The following is a 20,432-nucleotide window of genomic DNA, read 5'->3' as shown; positions in this document are numbered from 1 at the left end:
AACATTGAGTCTAGGTCATGTTGTTCCCTCCAAGTTTAAGCAATTCTTTTCTGAAATGTTTTCCCCAACTACCTATGCATTTATTGACTACTTACTGATCATTTAACAAATGCCAGGCACTGTTCTAGACCCTGGGGATAAAGCAATGAACAAAAGTTCCCTGCCCTGTTTATTCTAGTGAGAGGAGACTGAAAACAAGATCTATCTCAGATGCCAGTAGGTGCTATGGAGAACATAAAGCAGGAAGGGAGCATAAAGAATGCAGGGGAGGGATGTGTGTGCTACTTTTAAATGTATGGTCAGGGAATAGTTTATGGGGGAAGTGACAATTGAGAACCAACCCTGAGGAAGGTTTATTTGCAGTAAGAGTACTTCAGGGGGAACAGCAAGTACCAAGATCCTCATTTCAAGTGGTACTTATCACAGTGACTTGGCGTTGCTAGTTATATTTTGCTGCACACATCCAGCCTCCTCAGATGATGCAGCCCTTGAAGGCAAAAACCTCCTGTCGCCTTGGAGTCTCAACCTTAGCATGGAACTTATGTTACGTTCTCAACTATTATTTAGAGATGACTCCAATCATAAATATTCCAAAATGGCATGAAATAATTCAAAATATTGTGTAAAACTTTGGATAATCAGCCTAAATCACCATATGCTTCACCAAGACTTGTGCCTTATAGTCACATTCTCTTAACTGCAAAATACATAATGTGCTGATTTAAACCCTCTGGGTTAGGTGCAGTAAAATTAGAAGCTCATAAAACGGAATTTGAATAGTACCAAGTCAAAGTAATATTCCATGTCTATAAGATCCTTGCTGGTTTTGAGAACCTTCAATTGAGAAAGCTACCAAAATAAATGGTCAATCCTTTCAGGATTTAGTACCTTCCCAATACTAGCCTAAGCCATCAACCTGACCCTTTGCTTCTGTGGGTTGGCATTTAAATATACACTCTCCAGTCTTCTACTCTGTAACAACAAGCTCTTCATCAACTTTTTTGATGAACGTTGGTAGAGTACCTAATACTATTGTTATTCACAACTCTTTTAAAAACCTTACAATAACTATTTAGATTTAGAATTGATAACACAGAATAAGATAACATCTACCAGCTCTGGAAAAGCCATAATCAAATTAATTACAGATAAAGACATTTTCTAGTAATTTAGATATCAAATGCAGCTCACCTGCCAAAAATGGTTCTGCCCCAGCCATTCTGTTCCCCTCAGACCCACAGTATCCACAGATTTTTTTTTTTCCAGAACAGTCTAGATAACACACTAGTCATGGACACATGAAGAAGGGTCACTAACAACTTGTTTGTTGCAAGGAAGTCACAGTTTACCAAATAATTAACAATTGTGATGGTGTCACTGCCTGAGCCTTGAAAAAGTTTAAAGAAAAAGGACAAAACTCATCAAAAAATAGGGAAAGTTTTCAACTATGTATTTTAATCAAGTATGAACAGTTCCAAGCATTAAATAATGTTGAAAAGACAAACTTTCTAGTTTAAACTGAAGTAAATATTTCTGATTTTGAGCCAGGTACTCGCTGAAGCCAAGGAAGTTTTCTTGATTATTTCTTCTGTTTCCTGTCTTCACTGTTCCTAAATTCCAAAAGCAAGTCACCCAGTAATTGAGTCCCAACAACCTTAATACTCAGTTTTACCATCCTTTTTAAATAACTTTGCATACAGCAAGGGGAAACTTAGCTTCCTACCAGTGGAACCTTCTCAGGAAAACTCTTGTTACCACTCAGCATTTCAAAATCGAGTTTAACTGGGTCATACATACAGTAAATTAAACCTCTTAATCCCTGAAAAAGCATGGAGAGCTTTCAAAGAAATATTTGTGAACATCTGCAAAAGACAACTGGGACAACCATACAAATAAAGAAGAACACAACAATTCCATTTAAGTCATGAAGACATTTTCCTTTAATTTATCCAAACATTTCATCTTCATGAAGTCACTGATTTCAGAGCAAATCTAAGCTTATAATATTAAGTTTAAAAATATTACAATATTTACAAGACGGTGGACAGAGAAAACTTGCTGGTATAAATGACAAATATTGTACTGTTCTCTTTGCAATACCTGCCGGTAAAAATGGCAGATCAACCAGTTTGTCTCTGTGAAGACCCTTGTTCATTAGTGAACCTCATGGGGGCCCGACAGGGAAGGGGCGTTATCCTAAATGTTCACTGTCATAGCTTTAGACCCTCGACATTCCTCTTCAGGTTCAGCAGCTCCTTTTCCTGCCTTCTCTTCTCCAGTCTGAAGGCTAATCTGTTAGCTTTCTTCTCCGCTCTCCGTTCCTGTACAAGAACACACTGGTGTTATTCAAGTCTTCAAACTGGTGCAGACCACCCTTACAGCAGGAAAATCCTCCCGGCAGCTCTCTGGGAGGCTCCCATCTGAGGAACGTACTTTACCTTGCGCTCTTCTCTGACAGCTCGCTTTCTCGCTCTCTTATCTTCTTTGCTTTCATTTTCACAACGCGGTTGGGGTGGCACCTTAGGCAGATCGCCGCCATCAATCAGCTGCATTCGCTCCACTTGCCTTGCTGTGAGCCCCTTCTTAGGTAAGACATTGAGAGGCATCCCTGTTTTAGAAGACAGTCGGATTTGTTTGGGCTGAAATGAAGATACAATGGCATTAGGCTTATTTCCCATGCCTATTAAAAAATAGCTCAATAACGCCACGTTGTTCTTGCTTTTCCTAATGGTGTTGCCAGCCACAAAAGGACACAGTTACTGTGAGAAAATAATTTGCACACTCCATTTCCTGCAGTGCATATTTCAAATAGCTCAGGACACTAGGATTTACCTTTGGTTGATACTTGATAAGGTGCGGATGGTTATATAAATTTGAGTATGTACCTGAAAAAAAAAAAATCACGTATCAATAAGTATACTTTCAGTTCGGCAAAACATTATTGAGTTCCAACAATATCCCAAAATTTGGTGTTTTCACAGTTCAAAATAACACTGGAGTCTCTCTTATAAATGTTTTTAAATTGTTATAATTTGGTAATAGAAATATTACTGTTTCTAAATCATTTTCACAAAATATGTACTTTTCCAAAAAGCTGATGTACTTAATACTTTAAAATTACTAAAATACTTTTAGCAGTAAAATAGACATTAAGATACTTACTACAAATGGATTCACAATCCCACTTCTCTTTGGCTTCTTCAAGAACTACAGTAACAATCTCTTCTTCCTCAGACCCATCAAGTTCATTCATTGGCAGCTCCTGATCCTCGAAGGATTCAAGAGTATTCAATTTTACACAACTTTTGGTCGAGTTTTCAAAAATGAAGACAGAAGAGGGGGAAAAAACACCACCACACATTATTATACTATATGTTACTAAAACTGCACTTAGCTATGAAAACAACAGCATTTTTAAAAATCCACATACTCATGTGCCCTGTCTATTACTTGCTGTCAAAGTGAGTTCTACCCAGCCCTGCCTCTCCCCTCCCGATTTTGGACATTCTGTTGAGAGGAAGGAAAGATCTACCTGCATCTTTGCAAGGTTATAAATTAAACAAGATGGCAGCTTTCCTAAAACATGGTGTTTTTTAAAGCCTTAAAAAGCATTATTAGTCCATGTGTCTCTCCAAAGTACTTAAATAATTCACTCAAAGTATGCAGCCCTTGACCTGCTGTAGGATCTGCATACGATAGTGATCATGGAACATCAGACCTTTCTAGCAAATGTAAACACCTCATTAGTTTCTCTCAGACAAATCACCTTGATACGAATGCTGATTCACCAAATATTTGGCTGGAAAGTTACGCTAATCCATCTGTAGAGACAAATTCTTATCTTTCCATAAGCCATAAATATCTACTTCTCAGAATACCTGGCATTTCAGGAAGATGAAAAGAAGGGCGTATATACTTAGAAGTCAGAATAATTGCTCAGCCAAAGAGGCTCAAGGCACCACCTCATTCTCCAAGTGGAATGTGACCTTGTACTTCCCAGTCTAACCCTCACTTATTCCATCATGACTCTTAGGTCAAAGCTACAGTAGTTCTCAGTATGTTCCCACTACTGTTACCTTCAGCTTCAGAACTCTTAATATCAAGATGTGAGCCAAAGGTCACAGAAAACATACCATTTTCTTCACATGGATTCTGACTGGGTGCTTTTCTAGATTCAGCCGTACAACTACAGACTTTATTTAAAATGAAAAAAGCAGGTAAACAGGAAGTCACCATACTTCTCTGCCTTCTCTTTATAGTAGTCGTTCAAAACTTCCTCTAAGCGACTGCTGTCCACTTGAATGGAACCTTCCAATTCAGCATTATCCAGAGCTCCAATTTCATCATCATCATATTGCTCATAAAACTTGAATATAAAGAGAGGGGATACCATGAAAACTGAATGTATTAAGACTATAGCATTTAAACATTTCTACATTAAATTTTTTTGTGTGTGTGAGGCAGATTAGCCCTGAGCTAACATCTGATGCCAATCTCCTCTTTTTTGCTAAAGACTGGTCTTGGGCTAACATCCGTGCCCATCTTCCTCTACTTTATATGGGACGCTGCCACAGCATGGCTTGACAAGCGGTGTGTCGGTGCACACCTGGGATCCGAACCTGCAAACCCTGGGCCGCTACAGCAGAGCATGCACACTTAACTGCTGCACCACCAGGCCGGCCCCCTCTACATTAATTTGATTCCTACACAATATTTTAGCACTACCATGGGGTCACAACTACTGTTACAATGTTAGCAGGGACTCAGCACCATAACAATGTGATGTGGAAGATATTCTACCCAACACTTGAAGACTTACATTTAGACTGAAATGGGCTGCCATTTAACACGACAGTGAAAGGCAGTTACTCTGTTCAGCTTGGAGAGCAAAATGCTAGGCAGAAATCTTTACCTCAGAATATTTTACAGATACTTTCAAATTCACTGATTATACAAACCGAAAGGTCAGGTCACTAAACAGCCTCCTTTTAATGTTCAAATTTCATTCTCCTTTAGATGATGTTTACTGTATTATTCAAATGCTGTTAGGCTCTGTAGAAGGGTAAGCCGGGGGTGATATAACTCCTGCACAGTGAAGTTATGTGTGGTAACGGTTTGCCTATCTCTTGGAGAGAAGAGGGAAATAGTACCTAGTGAAAAGGCAGTGAAGTGAGAACCTTCATCTTAGATTCACCGTGAAGGAAACCATTCATTCATCCACTCATCATTTACTGAACAGTGTGAACTCCTACCACATGCCAGATACCACTTTAGGCCTTGGGATACATGAATGAGCAAAACACAAAAAAACTCTGAGAGAATTTTGTTTACGTTCAGGCCAATGCTTGAGGACAATAGCATGACTTTGGAGACTGTGGTCGGGAGGCTCAGAATCAAAATCTAGGTGTGATCAGCCATCTTGGGACCTGTATGCATTCTTTACAGAATTAAAACTAGGGTGGCTTTATGGGCTGTTTTAATAAAAGACATAGAGGCTCTTTCTAATGCTGAAAGTGCTAGTTTTGGGATTCAACGTCATATAAAATTTACCATGGACTAGTATTAAAAAGCCTCTCATTTGGGAACCTCACCTTCTCAAATCTCTCATCGTGTAGGGTCAGCTGCTCATTTCTCCTCATGACTGAAGATGTCATAGAATAATCAGTAAAGCGACTCTTTGTTTCCTCTTCCCAGAAGAAGTGGTTTTCTCTAGCCCCAGGAGGTTTTCCAGGAGCAGACACAGCCTCATCTGATAATGAGCCCGCAGAGTCAGAGTAATCCTCATCACTACCTCCTTCCTTCTCATCATCCACATCTTCCCACTCACTGCCATCTTCAGCCTCAGATTTCCTAAAATCAGAGCCATAAATTAACTGTCAAAACAACTTGAAAAACAACAGAACCAAATGCCTTCACACAAGTAAAAGCCGAGGGTCTTTCCGGGAGCATTCTCGTTTGGGCAGGAACAGCTGTGCTGCTTGACCCGTCTGGCTCGGCTGGGAAAGCGAGGAAGCAGCCTCAGGCAACCTGGACTTTAGCCCCACCTATCGATGGCTTCTACAGCCCTCAAGTCTCACATTTTCTGCTCTGAAATACAGCAGTCTCAGACTACACCCTCTCAAAGGTCTCTTCCATCTAGAACATTCCACGGTTACCACCCTACTGAGGAAGCAGGAGAGAGGCCATCCCTGCTTCAAAACAAACCACACATACCGTACGTCCATTCCCTCCTCCTCTGTCGGCTTATTGGCCTGAAGAATAAAGTCATCTTCAAGCAGATTATCCGGATTATCAAAGTCAAAATCATCATCAAGAGCTGCAGCAATGTCAGGATCAAAGTCCAGCCGAGGTCCTAGAAGAAACACAAAAACTGAGCAATAACTCCCAAGAAAGCAGGATTCCTTCACCTACTAACATAATCTGAGTACTTCCTATTTGCCAGATTCTATCTATGTACTGAGGATAAAAGGATGATTAAGAACTTGAAGAAGTTCAGTCTAATGGTGAATAGAGAGGGATGACTGCAAGAAAGTGAAAAAGGGAAAAACAATCCCTCTGGTTTCAATACGCACTGGTAAAAACTCTTCCATTACAGATCTACAACATTAAACTGTGTCTATCTAGCAAAATGCAAAGCTCTCACCTGCGGAAAGAAACTGGGTAAATTCATCTGTTAGATGGAACTCAAATTAAGCATTTGTAGCCTCTTAAACTTTGTTTTCAGACTGAGATTTTAATAAATTCCAAAGCTGTTTCTTAGCTATGTTCTTCTATATGTAAAAATACCACTTAAAAAAAAAACGTTCAAGCTCACACTGGTAAACTGACATGGCTTCCAACACTCTTCACAGATGGCCACTGCTCGACCCTCCAGGCTCATTTCATATTAATCCTTACCTGTCGTTCCAGGCATGCTAAAACGTGTGTGGTGTCCTATATCCATGTGTTCTTGCTTTTGCACACACAGTTTCCTCTGTCTGGAATATCCTCTCCTCCCCATCCCACCCTCCTTCATCCACCTGCCTAACTTCTACCTAAGAAATCAACCTAGACATCATTTCTTCTATGATGCCTTGCCCAACTCTCCAAGGCTGGAGACATTTATTCATTTGTACTGTAATTGTAATTTCCCATTTATGGTCTATCTTTCCAAACGGATGGTAAATTCCTTGAGGTGAGGGATTATGCTTCATTCTGATTTAACCCAAGACCCTGTCACATATTGGCAACTCAAAAACCTATAGAATGATTAATGAATGAATGCTACACAGCAAGTGTCAGTCAATAATTAAGGCAATTTAGGCAAAAATACCGAACACCACTTCTGTGGACTTCTGTGTTTTATCTAAAAATACAATGTTGGTACTGCAAAAAAACCAAACATTATGATAATTTCTCAGTGTATCCGGAATAAATGGTAAAATGGACTTCTATAAAATACTTCTATACTCTTGGGAGAAATTCTGAAAGTTAACAGATTAAGTATTTTCAAGACTGCATTATATGTATGTAAGGCTAACTGAATATCACCGTTCCCTTTGTAATATGTTAGGTCAAGGTTAAAATTCCTCTACTAGATCACCAAAAATAACTTTCCCACTTTCCTCTCCAAATAGAAACTTCAAAGACAAGGAATTTGATGGCAATACAAGAAAAGGACACTGATCACATTCATCTCTCCCTAATGATCTCTAATCTGAACGTGGACACATCTCAATTATTTCAACACTTTATTAGGGACACAAAATCTATCATTACTATATGTTTCTTCTTGTAAAACACAGCTCTAGCCATTTGAAAAGTTAAAAAAATTAAACACACCTGAAACAGGAGCGGCTTTATTTAACAATCCAACGTCTTCCTCAAACTCTGATGCAAATACTGATGAAGGCAACTGAATTCCAGTGGTCTTGGGAAAGAAATTACACCATGGTTAGGTTTGTTTAGAAATACCTCTGAACTACCACACTGGGTTGACAAGTGTCACCCCAAAATTCACGTCCACCCAGCTCAGAATGTGACCTTATTTTAAAACAGGATCCTTGCAGATGTAATTAGTTAAGAAGAGGCGATAGTGGATTACGGTGGGCCTTAGTCCAATGGCTGGTGTCTTGATAAGAAGGCCACGTGAAGACACGCCGGGGAGAATGCCACGTGAAGACGGAGGAAGGCTGGAGCGATGCATCTACCAGCCAAGGACCACTAGGGACTGCCGCGACCCCCAGAAGCTAGGAGATACGCAGGGAACAGATTCTTCCTGAGCCCGCAAGAAGGAACCAGCCCTGCCGAAAGCGTGATTTTAGCCCTCCGGCCTCCAGAACCGTGAGAATCAACTTCTGCTGTTCTCAGCCCGAGTGGTAAACGGTGGTAGTTTGTTACGGCTGTGCTAGGAAACTAAGACACCCACACTCTGCGTTCTCTCTCTCTCGTGCTCCAGTTATCTATTTTAAACATGTATATTCCGTCGTCATCTCAAAGCAACTTCCCAGCAGTACTTCACAGAGCTTTCTCCAGGATGTGATTCCACTTAATCCTCACAACCCCGCGAGGTTATCAGCGTGTTTTAGTGAACAAAAGCTAAGCAAGGTTCAATGGCACGCCTGCCTGCAACCGGCTGTTAAATTCTGGGACTCAAATCCAAGTCTGGTGACTCCACTCTCCATAAGTTTCAAAACGAAATTAATCTTTTTCCTCTTAAACCAGAGATAATGTTCCAATCTCTAGTAATGGCTCTGCCTTTCTCTGAACTGGCTGTCTTAAAGCCTAGGATGGTCATAAATCTTTTCTATCCCGAGATCCCTTTGGACTCTCCTGTGTACAGTGACTTCACACCCATGTTCTGGGCACCATCTTACTCACGGTTCACCAACAGAGAGATCACTGCAACTGGTGCTTCGCTGGTCTACACCTGCTCCAACCTTTACATCACTGCCAAATGCAACTCCTGTAACGTTTCATCATGTGACCTTCCTAAGCTTATAATAGGTTTTGATTTTTCACGCCTGATCTTCAAGGCTCTGTCAAAGCAAAGCCTACTCTATGTATCAACATTTCTTACTGTTACTCAATAATATGACTTCCATGTAAATCCTCACATCGTGGAACAATTCAAAGTAATTTATGGAGCACACATGGGCTGGACGTTATGATCCACGATACTACTTTATGTCCCTTCTTTCTGACTGGAATGTTCCTCCCTCTCTCAATAAAACTGACCTTTAGTGGCCAGCTCACTTCCTCCCTCCTCCAGGAAGCCCTCCTTGATTACTGTCCTAGAACTTTCCTGTGTGTGAAATCCCCTCATTCTTCACACCATACAATCTACTTCAACACACGTTGGCACATATTTCCTGACTGGTCCTTCTGCTTTAGTGTCATCTTTTCAACCAAGCGGTTAATAATGGGAGGGTCACCACCACGTTATCTCCCTTTCTGTGCCTCACCACCCACCCTGTCCTCAGCCTGGTAGCAGGCACGAGGCTGAGATATACATCCTCACTGGCTCACAGATAGAGCACAGTGAACTAGAAGCCTCCAAGGAGCAGGACTGAAGTCTACATACAGTAGTGCACAGCTAGCAAGCTGTTACAGCTTCCAAAATCAGTTTCTCAGCGGCATAAACATGGGCAAAGATCTGAGTTCCTGCTGTAGAGTCTTTTTTTTTTTTTTTTGTGAGGAAGATCGGCCCTGGGCTAACATCTGTGCCCATCTTCCTCTATTTTGTATGTGGGACACCACCACAGCAGGGCTTGATGAGTGGTGTGTAGGTGCATGCCCAGGAACCGGGCCTGTGAACGCTGGGACGCTGAAGCAGAGCACACGAACTTAACCACTACGCCCCCTGGCCAGCCCCTATAGAGTCATCTTTTTAAAACTGCTTTACTGAGATACAATTCACATACCATACAATTCAGCCACTTAAAGTGCACAATTTAATGACTTTTGGTATATTACATCAACTTTTAAAAATTGTGGTAAAATATATATGTGGGTTTTTTTTTTTGTTTTTTTTGTTTTTTTTTTTTGGTAAGGAAGATGGGCCCTGGGCTCACATTTGTTGCCAATCCTCCTCTTTTTGCTGAGGAAAATTAGCCCTAAGCTAACATCCATGCCCATCCTCCTCTATTTTGTATGTGGGATGCCACCACAGCATGGCTTGATGAGCAGTGAGTAGGTCCACGCCCGGGATCCAAACCTGCAAACCCCGGGACGCCAAAGCGGAGCACGTGAACTTAACCACCATGCCACCAGGCCAGCCCTTATATGTGGTATTTTTCCTAAAAAATATACTCTTGTGATTATGTATCTTTGGAATTAGGGGTTTAAAAAAAGGAAGATCAGCTTGTGTTGGGGCCGGGCCAGTGGCATAGTGGTTAAGTTTGTGCACTCCGCTTCAGTGGCCTGGGGTTCACAGGTTGAAATCTCAGGTGAGGACCTATGCAATGCTTATCAAGCCATGCTGTGGCGGCTTCCGACACATAAAGCAGAGGAAGATGGGCACAGATGTTAGCCTGGGGCCAATCTTCTTCAGCAAAAAAGAGGAGGACTGCAACAGATGTTACCTCAGGGCTGATCTTCCTCAAAAAAAAAAAAGGAAGATCAGCTTGTGTTCAGTGAATTTACCTTTCAAGATATTTTTCAAATCTTGAAAAACAGTCAAAGAATCATATATACAATCACAATTTATTTGGTGATTACTGTTTTTTAGAGGTGTGTAATTGTTTATTGGTTGCAGTGGGTCCCAGCTACACCAAGTCCCACCATGACAGCACCTGCTTTCCTTCCTGTGAGAATCAGGGGCTGCTCCAGCATCACTGATGTCTGTATTGCCGCTCTGCACTGCCTTACTTTGTTTTTTAGGGCTTACTCAGCATTTCTGGTTTATTCAATTTTGGTGGTTTGTTACAAATTACTTTAAAGTCAAAAAAAGTACACACGACTCATCCGTAACTTTGCTACAGAAAACCAACGGCACTTTTGTTTTAAACATAATTCAGTTATCCTTGTAAACATCACTGAAGCGTCCACTGAAAAGCCTTATTCTGTTAAAAGCCAATTAGATAGTGATTACTTTTACCCCAAGTGAATCAAAGATTAAAAGCTAACCTTATACTGGTCAATACAATTCTGCCAGAAGACTGTTAGGACTTTATTAAAACTTTTCCCCATCAATAAAATGAAGAAGTTGAGCCACTAGCGGAGCCCGCTCTCCTCCCTCAAAGGGTCACAGAAGGAAGAGAGCCGGGCCGGCCCTGTGGCTTGGTGGTTAAGTGCGCGCGCTGCAATGCTGGTGGCCCAGGTTCGGATCCCGGGTGCGCATCGAGGCACCACTTCTCCGTCCATCCTGAGGCCAAGTCCCACATACAGCAACTAGAAGGATGTGCAGCTATGACATACAACTGTCTACTGGGGCTTTGGGGGGAAAAAATAAAAAAATAAATAAATAAAATCTTTAAAAAAAAAAAAGAAGGAAGAGAGCCAATAAGAGAAGTACCCTACTACTGATATACCAGCCTTGGGGGAGGAGGAGGAGAGAAGTCGGTTCTGTTATGATAGAGATGTGGCAGAGGGGTGTGCGGCCTCACAAGAGACCTCCAACCTAGCGAGTGAATGAAGAGCTGCGTTATTACCTCTTTCTCTGGGATGATACCCTGAAACCTAACCCACTGCGACTCTCCTTAAGCAGCAAGCTATGGACTGGAGGAGCTACGATCACATCTTCCCTGAGGAAAAGAATACCTAGACCATGACAGGGTTAGAGGATGAGAAGCAGGGGAAATTGGTGCTCTTTTTATCACTTCCCTTTTGTCCATAAACCCAATAAATGAATGTCTCTTTTTAACTGCCAAGTGACATAAAAGTTTCACAGAGAAATTTATAATAAAACTAAATAAAAAATAACAAAAGCATGCAACATGGGCATCCTTAACATAAACAAGGGGAAAAACTGAACCTAAACTAGTAGCACTAATTTCATATAAATATGTGCTCTCATTTGTATTTAAAAGATAAAGTACTAAACTGGACTGCATTTTTGTTGAAAAGACTAACAGGAATTTCATTACAATCTATTGCCTCTATTCTTTCTTACGGTTAGCCTATAGTTTTTTACAAGTGCGAAAGATCTGAACGTTCCATGAGAGTTAAGTTCTATCTTAGAACACAGTTTATGATGCTGTAACACTTAAGTTGTTAACATATAGAACGTCAGCTGGTTTTCTTCTATTAAAAGTGCTAACATGCCCATGTCTATCAATCAAAAGTTCTAACTCTGTCAAAGGCTGTTACTTTTGACAGCTGCCACCAGAGAACAGGCGGGCTACTCTGTCCTCAAAGTCCACATGTGCACACACACATACACAATTTTAAGTGAGGGCACGGCTTGTCTTTGTGCTCTTCAGACTGACACCACTTCTTGCCCCAAACAGTTATCTTGATTTAAAAATGGTGGTTTCTTCACTCACCCCCACTCTCTCTCTCTCACACTTAAATTGCTGAAAAGTCTTACGGAAATTACTGAAGTGTCTTCTTCGTCTCTCCTGTTGCGTGCACTGGAGGCACTTGTGGGAATCAGCTCTGAGGGCCCAGACGGTTCCTTCAGATGCTGCAGGTAGTCGTAGTCATCATCAAAGAACACGCCGTACTTCCTCTGTTCTGCTCGCCTTTCCTCATCATTTATCTAGCGTAACAAACAAAATGGAGTTAGCACCTCTTCCAAGGGTAAGGCATAGGAACCTTCCAATGAGCACAGCTTTCAGACTAGGAGGCAGATGGCACACGAACACTTTGGCTGAAAGAAATGAGACAAAGAATTCTGGACAAACTCAGGAAACACAAAGCTTCTAAACGCGAGTGCCATATAAAATTAAAATGGAATGAAAACAATCCTCCTTCCACTAGACAGTTCTCTGCAACAATTCAAGCTAAGAAACACACACACTCTTTGTTTTATCATGTACTTGGGGGGTTAGAAGACTAGAGGGCCTTGAAATGTAAGTACAATTTCTTATAATTATATGCCAAGAAGCTTCTCAACATACACCACAAACTGGCTTTACTGAAAAGCTAAATAGCCCAACGTTTCCCAACACTGCCCTTCACATTACCCACACTTAACAAGTATACTCTAGAGCTGGCCCTGTGCCGTAACGGTTATGTGCATGCGCTCCATTACTGGCAGCCCGGGTTCAGATCCCGGGTGTGCACCGATGTGCCACTTGTCAAGCCATGCTGTGGCGGCGTCCCATATAAAGTGGAGGAAGATGGGCACAGATGTTAGCCCACGGCCACTCTTCCTCAGCAAAAAAAGAAGGATTGGCATGGATGTTAGCTCAGAGCTGGTCTTCCTCACAAGAAAAAAAAACAAACAAGTATACTCTGACTGATAATTACCAAATCAACCTTTTAAAGGCTCCCCGGCATTTTCTAAAGCTAACTCATGAGTTTCGATGTTGTACATTTCAGGAAATGGGCGACCAGGAGGCAAAGTGCAGTTTGTGGTTACGAAATGGCAGGATCTTAGAGAAAGCAGAGACTGAACACATTTGTGCCCTAAATAACACCATGCAGCATTGTAGCTGATGGTTTAGTAAATATTTACCATTACTTTATAAGATTTGTTCATTTAAACATCTCAAATAAAGATGTTTTATCCTCTCAACCAAAAAAAAAATGCATCCTGTAAAAATCAGCAAGTTTACCGAAAATTAAGTCATAGATTTGCTTCCCGGAAGATCACAGGTATCTGAGAAGAGCAGCTGGCTAACATAATTTATTAAAAATCACCAACAGTCCACCTACAGACTTTTTGGCTAAAACACAGGCCTTACTTTCTGTGTCGGCAACAGAACCCTCTGAGGTGCAGTCTCATCCGCCGCTAAAGGATCACGTTGGCTCCGGTGCACCAGGTGAAAAGACACAGCTTTCTTCTTTTCTATGAAGGGCTTTTTCTTTCTGTGAGGCTTCAAAGGAACAGAATCAGAACAAGCCATTAAAACAAAACAAAACAAAACAAAACAGTGAACAGTATCATAGTCCAAATAGGTGTCTTTAATAAGTAAAGGATCAACAGATTTTTTAAAACTTCACTTCTAGAGCAGACAACATCACCTATGTTCTACAAAAACTATACTTACCTTCCTTCCACAAACATTTGTGGGCACCTACTCTGTGCCAGACCTTGTTACGGGTGCTGGGAATACAGCGATGGGAAAGTCAGACCAAGTCCCCATTCTTAGCAAGCAAATGGTCAAGAAAATGATTTCAGATAAAGAGAAAAACACAAAACAGTGACGTGCAAATGACTTAGGAGCTACTTTAGACTGGGTGCTCAGAGCAGGGTCCCTGACAGGTTGAACCAGAATGACAAGGAGGCTGCCACAAGAAAATCTGGGGACGACAGGTCCAAGCAGGGTACGCACTTCAAGTACCAACTGTCAAATGAAACCAGGACACAAGAGCTAAAGCTCGGTAAGACTCATCAGCCCCGTCTACGTTCTTATTTCGCTACGCAATGCTGCTCTCCTAAACTGAGAAAGCATCGTCCCAGCGGAGGAAGCCATCTTGCTTTGGGACCAACCTGAGACTCTCCCCCAAGTTTCCTTTCCCCGGAGCAAAGGGACGGGCAGACACCTGTCACTCCCAGGTCTGGAGAGACCATTAACTCCCTCTCCACCCGACCCAATGAAGCACAGGGGGGCGTGTCTGTGTCCCATGTCACAGGTTGTCAGGCCCCTCGAGCAAAGGGGAGGCCATCCTCTTCTGCCCACTACCCAGAGAGGCTTGTCCGTGGGAGACCCACTCTGAACCGCAGTCCTCCCGGGGTGCGAGGGTGACCCACACGGGGACACTGTGCCGCAGGCCGCCCCCCGCGCCCCCGGACAGCCCCCCCAGGCCCAGGCGGCAGAGGCCAGCGGCGCCGGCGGAACCAGCATGGCCTCTGCCAAACCCGAGCGCCCCGCCCCCGCGACAACGACACTTGCTCACCATGCTGCAGCCGCACGGCGCTCACCCCACAGAAGGGCCACCACTGCACCCTCCGAGTCCCGGGAGAAGCCACACGCACGTCCCGGACGCCGCCGACACCCAGCTCGCAGCCCCCGGTCTGCAGGCCTCTCCACACGTGCAACCCCGGAAGCCGGACCGGAAGTCCCGCAGCAGGCCGCGGAAATGGACCAATCGCCGAAGAGCCGGGGCGTCGCGGCCGGAAGTTACGCATAGCTCGCTCCGTCGCGACGATCGCGAGAAGCTATGAGGAGGTGGGGCCGTTCCTACCCCGGGGGGGCGGGGCTTTCTCGGCCGGAATTCAGTTCGCGCGGGAAGCGAGTCGCCGACGCCGTGGTGGCGGTGAGGGCGCAAGGCGGATGCTGTTTAAGCGCGAGCTGGCTTTTCTGGCGCCCTCTACCGGTTACACAGGGGACGAATGTAGCAGCCCCGTGGACATGTGTGTTCACTGCGCGTTCCCCACCGTGGAAAACAAAACAAACCCGTGTTCACGGAAGGAAGGTGGCCGCCCTCCCGGGGACCGAGGTTTCAGGTTCCCTCTCCGCTGGCCGGCGTCCAGTCGGTTGCCTTAGCAACGGAGGATCGCGGCCTCGCTACTCCGGGCTGAGCCGGGCCTTGCTTTTCCATCGTTTAATGGACCGCGTTCAAAGGTCCAGTTAGCAAAACCCCCGCGACTCTGTTGACAGCAGAGGCATTTGAGCTAATCACATAGGCGATCTCTTTGGTGTTTGCATACCTTATAAGGGGGGAACTACTGTTTATTCCCTTCCAGGTCGTTCCTCAAGTGTGTTAACGTGCTTTAAGCAAACAGGCTATAAGCATCCCTTCTTAGGAAGGTTTCAGGCGGGTGCCGGCGCCCTCTCGTAGCTTTTCCCGGGCGCGAGAAGGTGGGAATGCCTTCCAAGTGTTATCAGCCGACCTTTTCTCAAATTCGTGTTTCCCCCTCCCCATTTCTGGTGTCTTGCCAACGTCTGAGTTATCTTGGATTGTATCTTTAGGTCCCAGCTATTACCACTATAAATATTTATGGAAAATTATTCTTTTACTACGATAAAAATTATAGAAACAATTTAAACTAGGGCCAGAGAACTCGTCTTGGGATCGTGCTTTGTAACAGAGGTAATACATAACACAACACTGCTATGTGCCAGGCATTCATTATAATTAAGCTCCGGGAGGGTAGGTTTTGTTTCGTTTTGATCTGTTTTATTTACTATTGTGTCTTTGCTCAGGGCCTAGAATAGTGCCTGGCACCTATACCCAATAAATGTTTGTTTATATGAATTAATGTTCTGGCACTTTACCTGAATTATCTCGTATCTTCCTTACCATTAACACTATGAGACAGGTGCTATTATCTTCTACTATCTTACAAATTCTAAACTGAGGCCTAGGAAAGTTAAGTAGCTTTCTCAAGGTGACACAGCCAGTACATGGCCGAGCAGGGATTTTAAACTGGAGTCTGACTAGAGCCTCACAACTTAACCACATTACTTGCTTTTTTTTCTTTTGAGTAATAGTCTGTTACTTTATATATTTACTGGGCTAACGCTAACACTAAACACACTGTGCTACCCAATTTATATGCATTATATCATTGAATTCCTTCGATAAGCCTGTAAAGTACACTTAGATAACACCAAGCTAATCTTATAGAAGGAGAGCTTGAGGTTCAGAGAACTGAAGTGACTCGCCTAAGTCACACAGTAAATGGAAGGGCTTAAATATGTAGCCCATCAGTCTGGTTAGGAAGGCCACACCTTTAACCGTATGCTAGACTATCTTGGGAAGGCAGCCAGCCAGCAAATTCTGTCCATTCTATCTTCTATATATCCAAATGTATCACCTCATTACCCCTTTTATCAAATTTATCATTTTTAATACTCTAGTCCAATCATGTCATTTTTCTGTATAAAACCTTTCAGTGTCTACCCTCCAGCCTCAGCATAAAGTCCACTCTTTTGCATGGCAGCCAAGACTTTATATTATCTGGTTTCTACCCATCAATTTAGCATCATGTCCCCTCAATCCCTGACATACCACTCTATGACCCAGCTCTATCAAACTGTTTGTGGTTCCCAAAGACACCTAAAAGAGATTGGCTTTCTCATGCCCAGCTAAAAGGCTCTTCCTCTCTTCTCCCTGTTCTTCAAATGTTAGCTTAGCCATTTCTGCCTCTAGGAAGTCTTACAGTCTTCAAAATTAGGGTCCATCCCACATGTGTTCACTGTATCCTATGATTATACTGTTCTACCACTTACACTAAAATTGTAACCCCTTATTATTTTTGTTACCGCACAAAGGGCACGATCTGCTCGCTGTGAGACAAAAGACAATGATCAAGAGGCAAGATGGTGGCAGAGAAAGGGTAGTTTATTACAGCTTGCTAGCAAGGGGGAAGAGGGCCGACTAATGTCTCAAAGAACCATCTTACAGAACAAAGACTACAGGCCAGTTATATACAGGGCTGGTCTCCAAGTAGGGGAGGCATCTGATCCCAGGGTGGGGGCTCAGGAGTCATCACGTTCCTCAGGAACTCAAAAGAACAAAGTTATCAACTTATAGAGGCTGGGAGGGGCCATGAAATCCAGAGTAAGTCAGAGGTCATTCTAAGCTACAATATGGTTTCTTTTCTACAATATGGCTTCCCTTATGTCAACCTTATATTGAATCGGTATCATTTTCATCTGTCTTTATAGAACCAGACTGCAGTAACCCACTCGAGGGCAAGGGTTTTTGTCACGCCAACTTTACCTCCCCAGGGCATAGCGTCGTTAGGACTCAATAATAATTGCACTGTTCAAATCGAAGCACTTTACATATATTTACTCATTAAATTTTTACAAAAGGATTTAAGGAGATATACTATTATCTTTTTTTTTTTCTTTCTTTACATTAGAGATTGAGGAACAAAAAGTAAGTGACTTTTGCCTAAGGGCACGAAGCCATAAGTGATGAAGCCAAAATGCAAACCCAGGTGTAGCTTGAGAGTCACACCCTTAACCATTACAATGTAGCCTATTTCAAAAAGCCAATACATGTGCTGAGCTTCCATGTGTCAGAGACTGTTCTGGGTGCAGTATATATATTAGCTCATTTAATATTTGTTGAATACGATACCTAGCACAATGCATTCATTAAAATGGTACATAAACAAAACGCTGGCTTGTTCTAACACAGAAAAATGTTATTTCCTACCATTAAAATCACCCATAATTGAAATATTATAGTAATGATAATAAATCCAAACCATACTTCTCTTACCCCCTTATTAGTATGCTCTGAATAATGGCATCCATTTCAAAATGATTAAACAGAATTTCTGGTTTAGTCTAGGCCTTGGAAAAATTCTTATTTTTTCATGTGAAATTAACTTGCCTACTGAAATTGTGTTTATCAACTTAGCCCCATTTACATCACATTCAGCAGTGGTTTTCCATCAGCATAACCCAAGGATCCCCAAGCACTAGGAAACTAATGTACACAAAGCGGGGAGAACTTGCTTGAGTATAGCCAAACTACCTAGACACTCAAGCAGTAACTTTAGAAATTATAAATTACATGCTTGATAATATTAACAGAGCTTATGGAGGTACTTAACTTATAAAAAGGGAAGTGCATCAAGATGGATGTACCAGGGCCAGCCCCGTGGCTTAGCAGTTAAGTGCACGTGCTCCGCTACTGCCGGCCCGGGGTTCGGATCCTGGGCGCGCACCGACGCACCCCTTGTCCAGCCATGCTGAGGCCACGTCCCACATACAGCAACTAGAAGGATGTGCAACTATGACATACAACTATCTACTGGGGCTTTGGGGAAGAAAAAAAGGAGGAGGATTGGCAATAGATGTTAGCTCAGAGCCGGTCTTCCTCAGCAAAAAGAGGACGATTAGCACAGATGTTAGCTCAGGGCTGATCTCACACACACACACACACACACACACACACACACAAAAAGATGGATGTACCATATTCAATGTCATTCCTATCAAAATTTCAATGGCATTTTTCACAGAACTAGAAAAAATAATTCTAAAATTTGTATGGAACCACAAAAAATCCCAAATAGCCAAAGCAATCTTAAGAAAGAAGAACAAAGCTGGAGATATCATGCTCCCTGATTTCAAACTATACTACAAAAGTATAGTAATCAAAACAGTATGGCATTGGCATAAAAACAGACATACAGATCAATGGAATAGAATAGAGAGCCCAGAAATAAACACACGCATATAGAGACAATTAATTTATGACAAAGGAGCCAAGAACATACAACGGGGAAAGGGCAGTCTCTTCAATAAATGGTGTTGAGAAAACTGGACAGCCACATGTGAAAGAATTAAAATAGACCACTATCTTTCACCATACAGAAAAATTAACTCAAAATAGATTAAAGACTTGAATGTAAGGCCTGAAACATAAAATTCCTAGAAAACATAAAGGGTAAGCTGCTTGACGTCAGTCTTAGCAATGTTTTCTTTGATCTGAATCCAAAGGCAAGGGAAACAAAAGCCAAAATGAACAATGGGGATTACATTGAACTAAAAAGCTTCTGCACAGCGAAGGAAACCATCATCAAAACAAAAAGGCAACCTACTTTGGGAATGGGAGAAGATATTTGCAAATCATAAATCCGATAAGGGATTAACATCCAAAATATATAAAGAACTCACACAACTCAACAAAAAAAACCAAACACCCCAATTAAAAAATGGTCAGAGGATCTGAATAGACATTTTTCCGAAGACATACAAATGGCACATGAAAAATGTTGAACATCACTAATTATCATAAAAATGCAAATCCAAACCACAGTGAGATACCACCTCTGTTATCACACGTGTTAGAATGTGTATTATCAAAAAGAGAAAAAATAATAAGTGTTGGAGAGGATATGGAGAAAAAGGAACCCTCATACACTGTTGGTGGGAATGTAAACTGGTGCAGCCACTATGGAAGACAGTATGGAGATCCCTCAAAAAATTAAGATTAGAAGTACCATATGATCCAGCTATTCTACTGCTAGGTATTTATCCAAAGAACACAAAAACACTAATTTGAAAAATTATGTGAACCCCTATGTTCATTGCAGCATTATTTACAATAGCCAAGATATGGCAACAACCTATGTGTCCATCAATGGATGAATGGATAACGAAGATGTGGAATACTACCCAACCATAAAAAAAGAAGAAAATCTTGCCATTTATGACAACATGGATGGAACTTGAGAGTATTATGCTAAGTGAAAAAAGTCAGACAAAGTCAAATACCATATGATCTCACTTATATGCGGAATCTAAAAAACAAAACAACAGAACAAACAAAACAAAACAAAAACAAACTCATAGATACAGAGAACAGATTGGTGGTTACCAGAGGGCAAGGGGGTTGGAGGGAAGGTGAAATGGGTGAAGGGGATCAATTGTATG

At 42.2% G+C, this 20,432-nt stretch overlaps 1 protein-coding gene across 1 annotated transcript; it reads right to left on the bottom strand.

The window, feature by feature from the left end:
- Nucleotides 1-1,429: 1,429 nt before the first annotated feature.
- Nucleotides 1,430-15,148, bottom strand: LTV1 (LTV1 ribosome biogenesis factor). The gene is made up of 11 exons (XM_087425171.1): nucleotides 14,986-15,148; nucleotides 13,830-13,961; nucleotides 12,509-12,679; nucleotides 7,822-7,909; nucleotides 6,214-6,352; nucleotides 5,592-5,850; nucleotides 4,239-4,366; nucleotides 3,163-3,302; nucleotides 2,833-2,885; nucleotides 2,439-2,639; nucleotides 1,430-2,321 (listed from the first exon to the last, which is right to left on the bottom strand). Exons 1-11 carry the CDS (start codon nucleotides 14,986-14,988, stop codon nucleotides 2,211-2,213), a joined length of 1,425 nt encoding a protein of 474 aa, XP_087281297.1. The 5' UTR covers nucleotides 14,989-15,148; the 3' UTR covers nucleotides 1,430-2,210.
- Nucleotides 15,149-20,432: the final 5,284 nt, after the last annotated feature.

This window comes from Ceratotherium simum, chromosome 38, assembly GCF_057802395.1.
Source record: "Ceratotherium simum simum isolate JZ-2026a chromosome 38, ASM5780239v1, whole genome shotgun sequence".
Taxonomy (NCBI): domain Eukaryota; kingdom Metazoa; phylum Chordata; class Mammalia; order Perissodactyla; family Rhinocerotidae; genus Ceratotherium; species Ceratotherium simum.
Note: the sequence above shows the minus strand (reverse complement) of the source record. Positions and strands in the feature narration are given on the sequence as shown.

Bases quoted from the DNA above. Each gene is read 5' to 3' on its own strand.
- LTV1 (XM_087425171.1), bottom strand. The intron at 12,680-13,829 runs GTAAGGCCTGTG...TTGTTACGCTAG, and splicing joins TTCTGTTGCCGACACAGAAA to ATAAATGATGAGGAAAGGCG. The intron at 6,353-7,821 runs GTGTGTTTAATT...TGTTTCTTCTAG, and splicing joins TAAAGCCGCTCCTGTTTCAG to GACCTCGGCTGGACTTTGAT.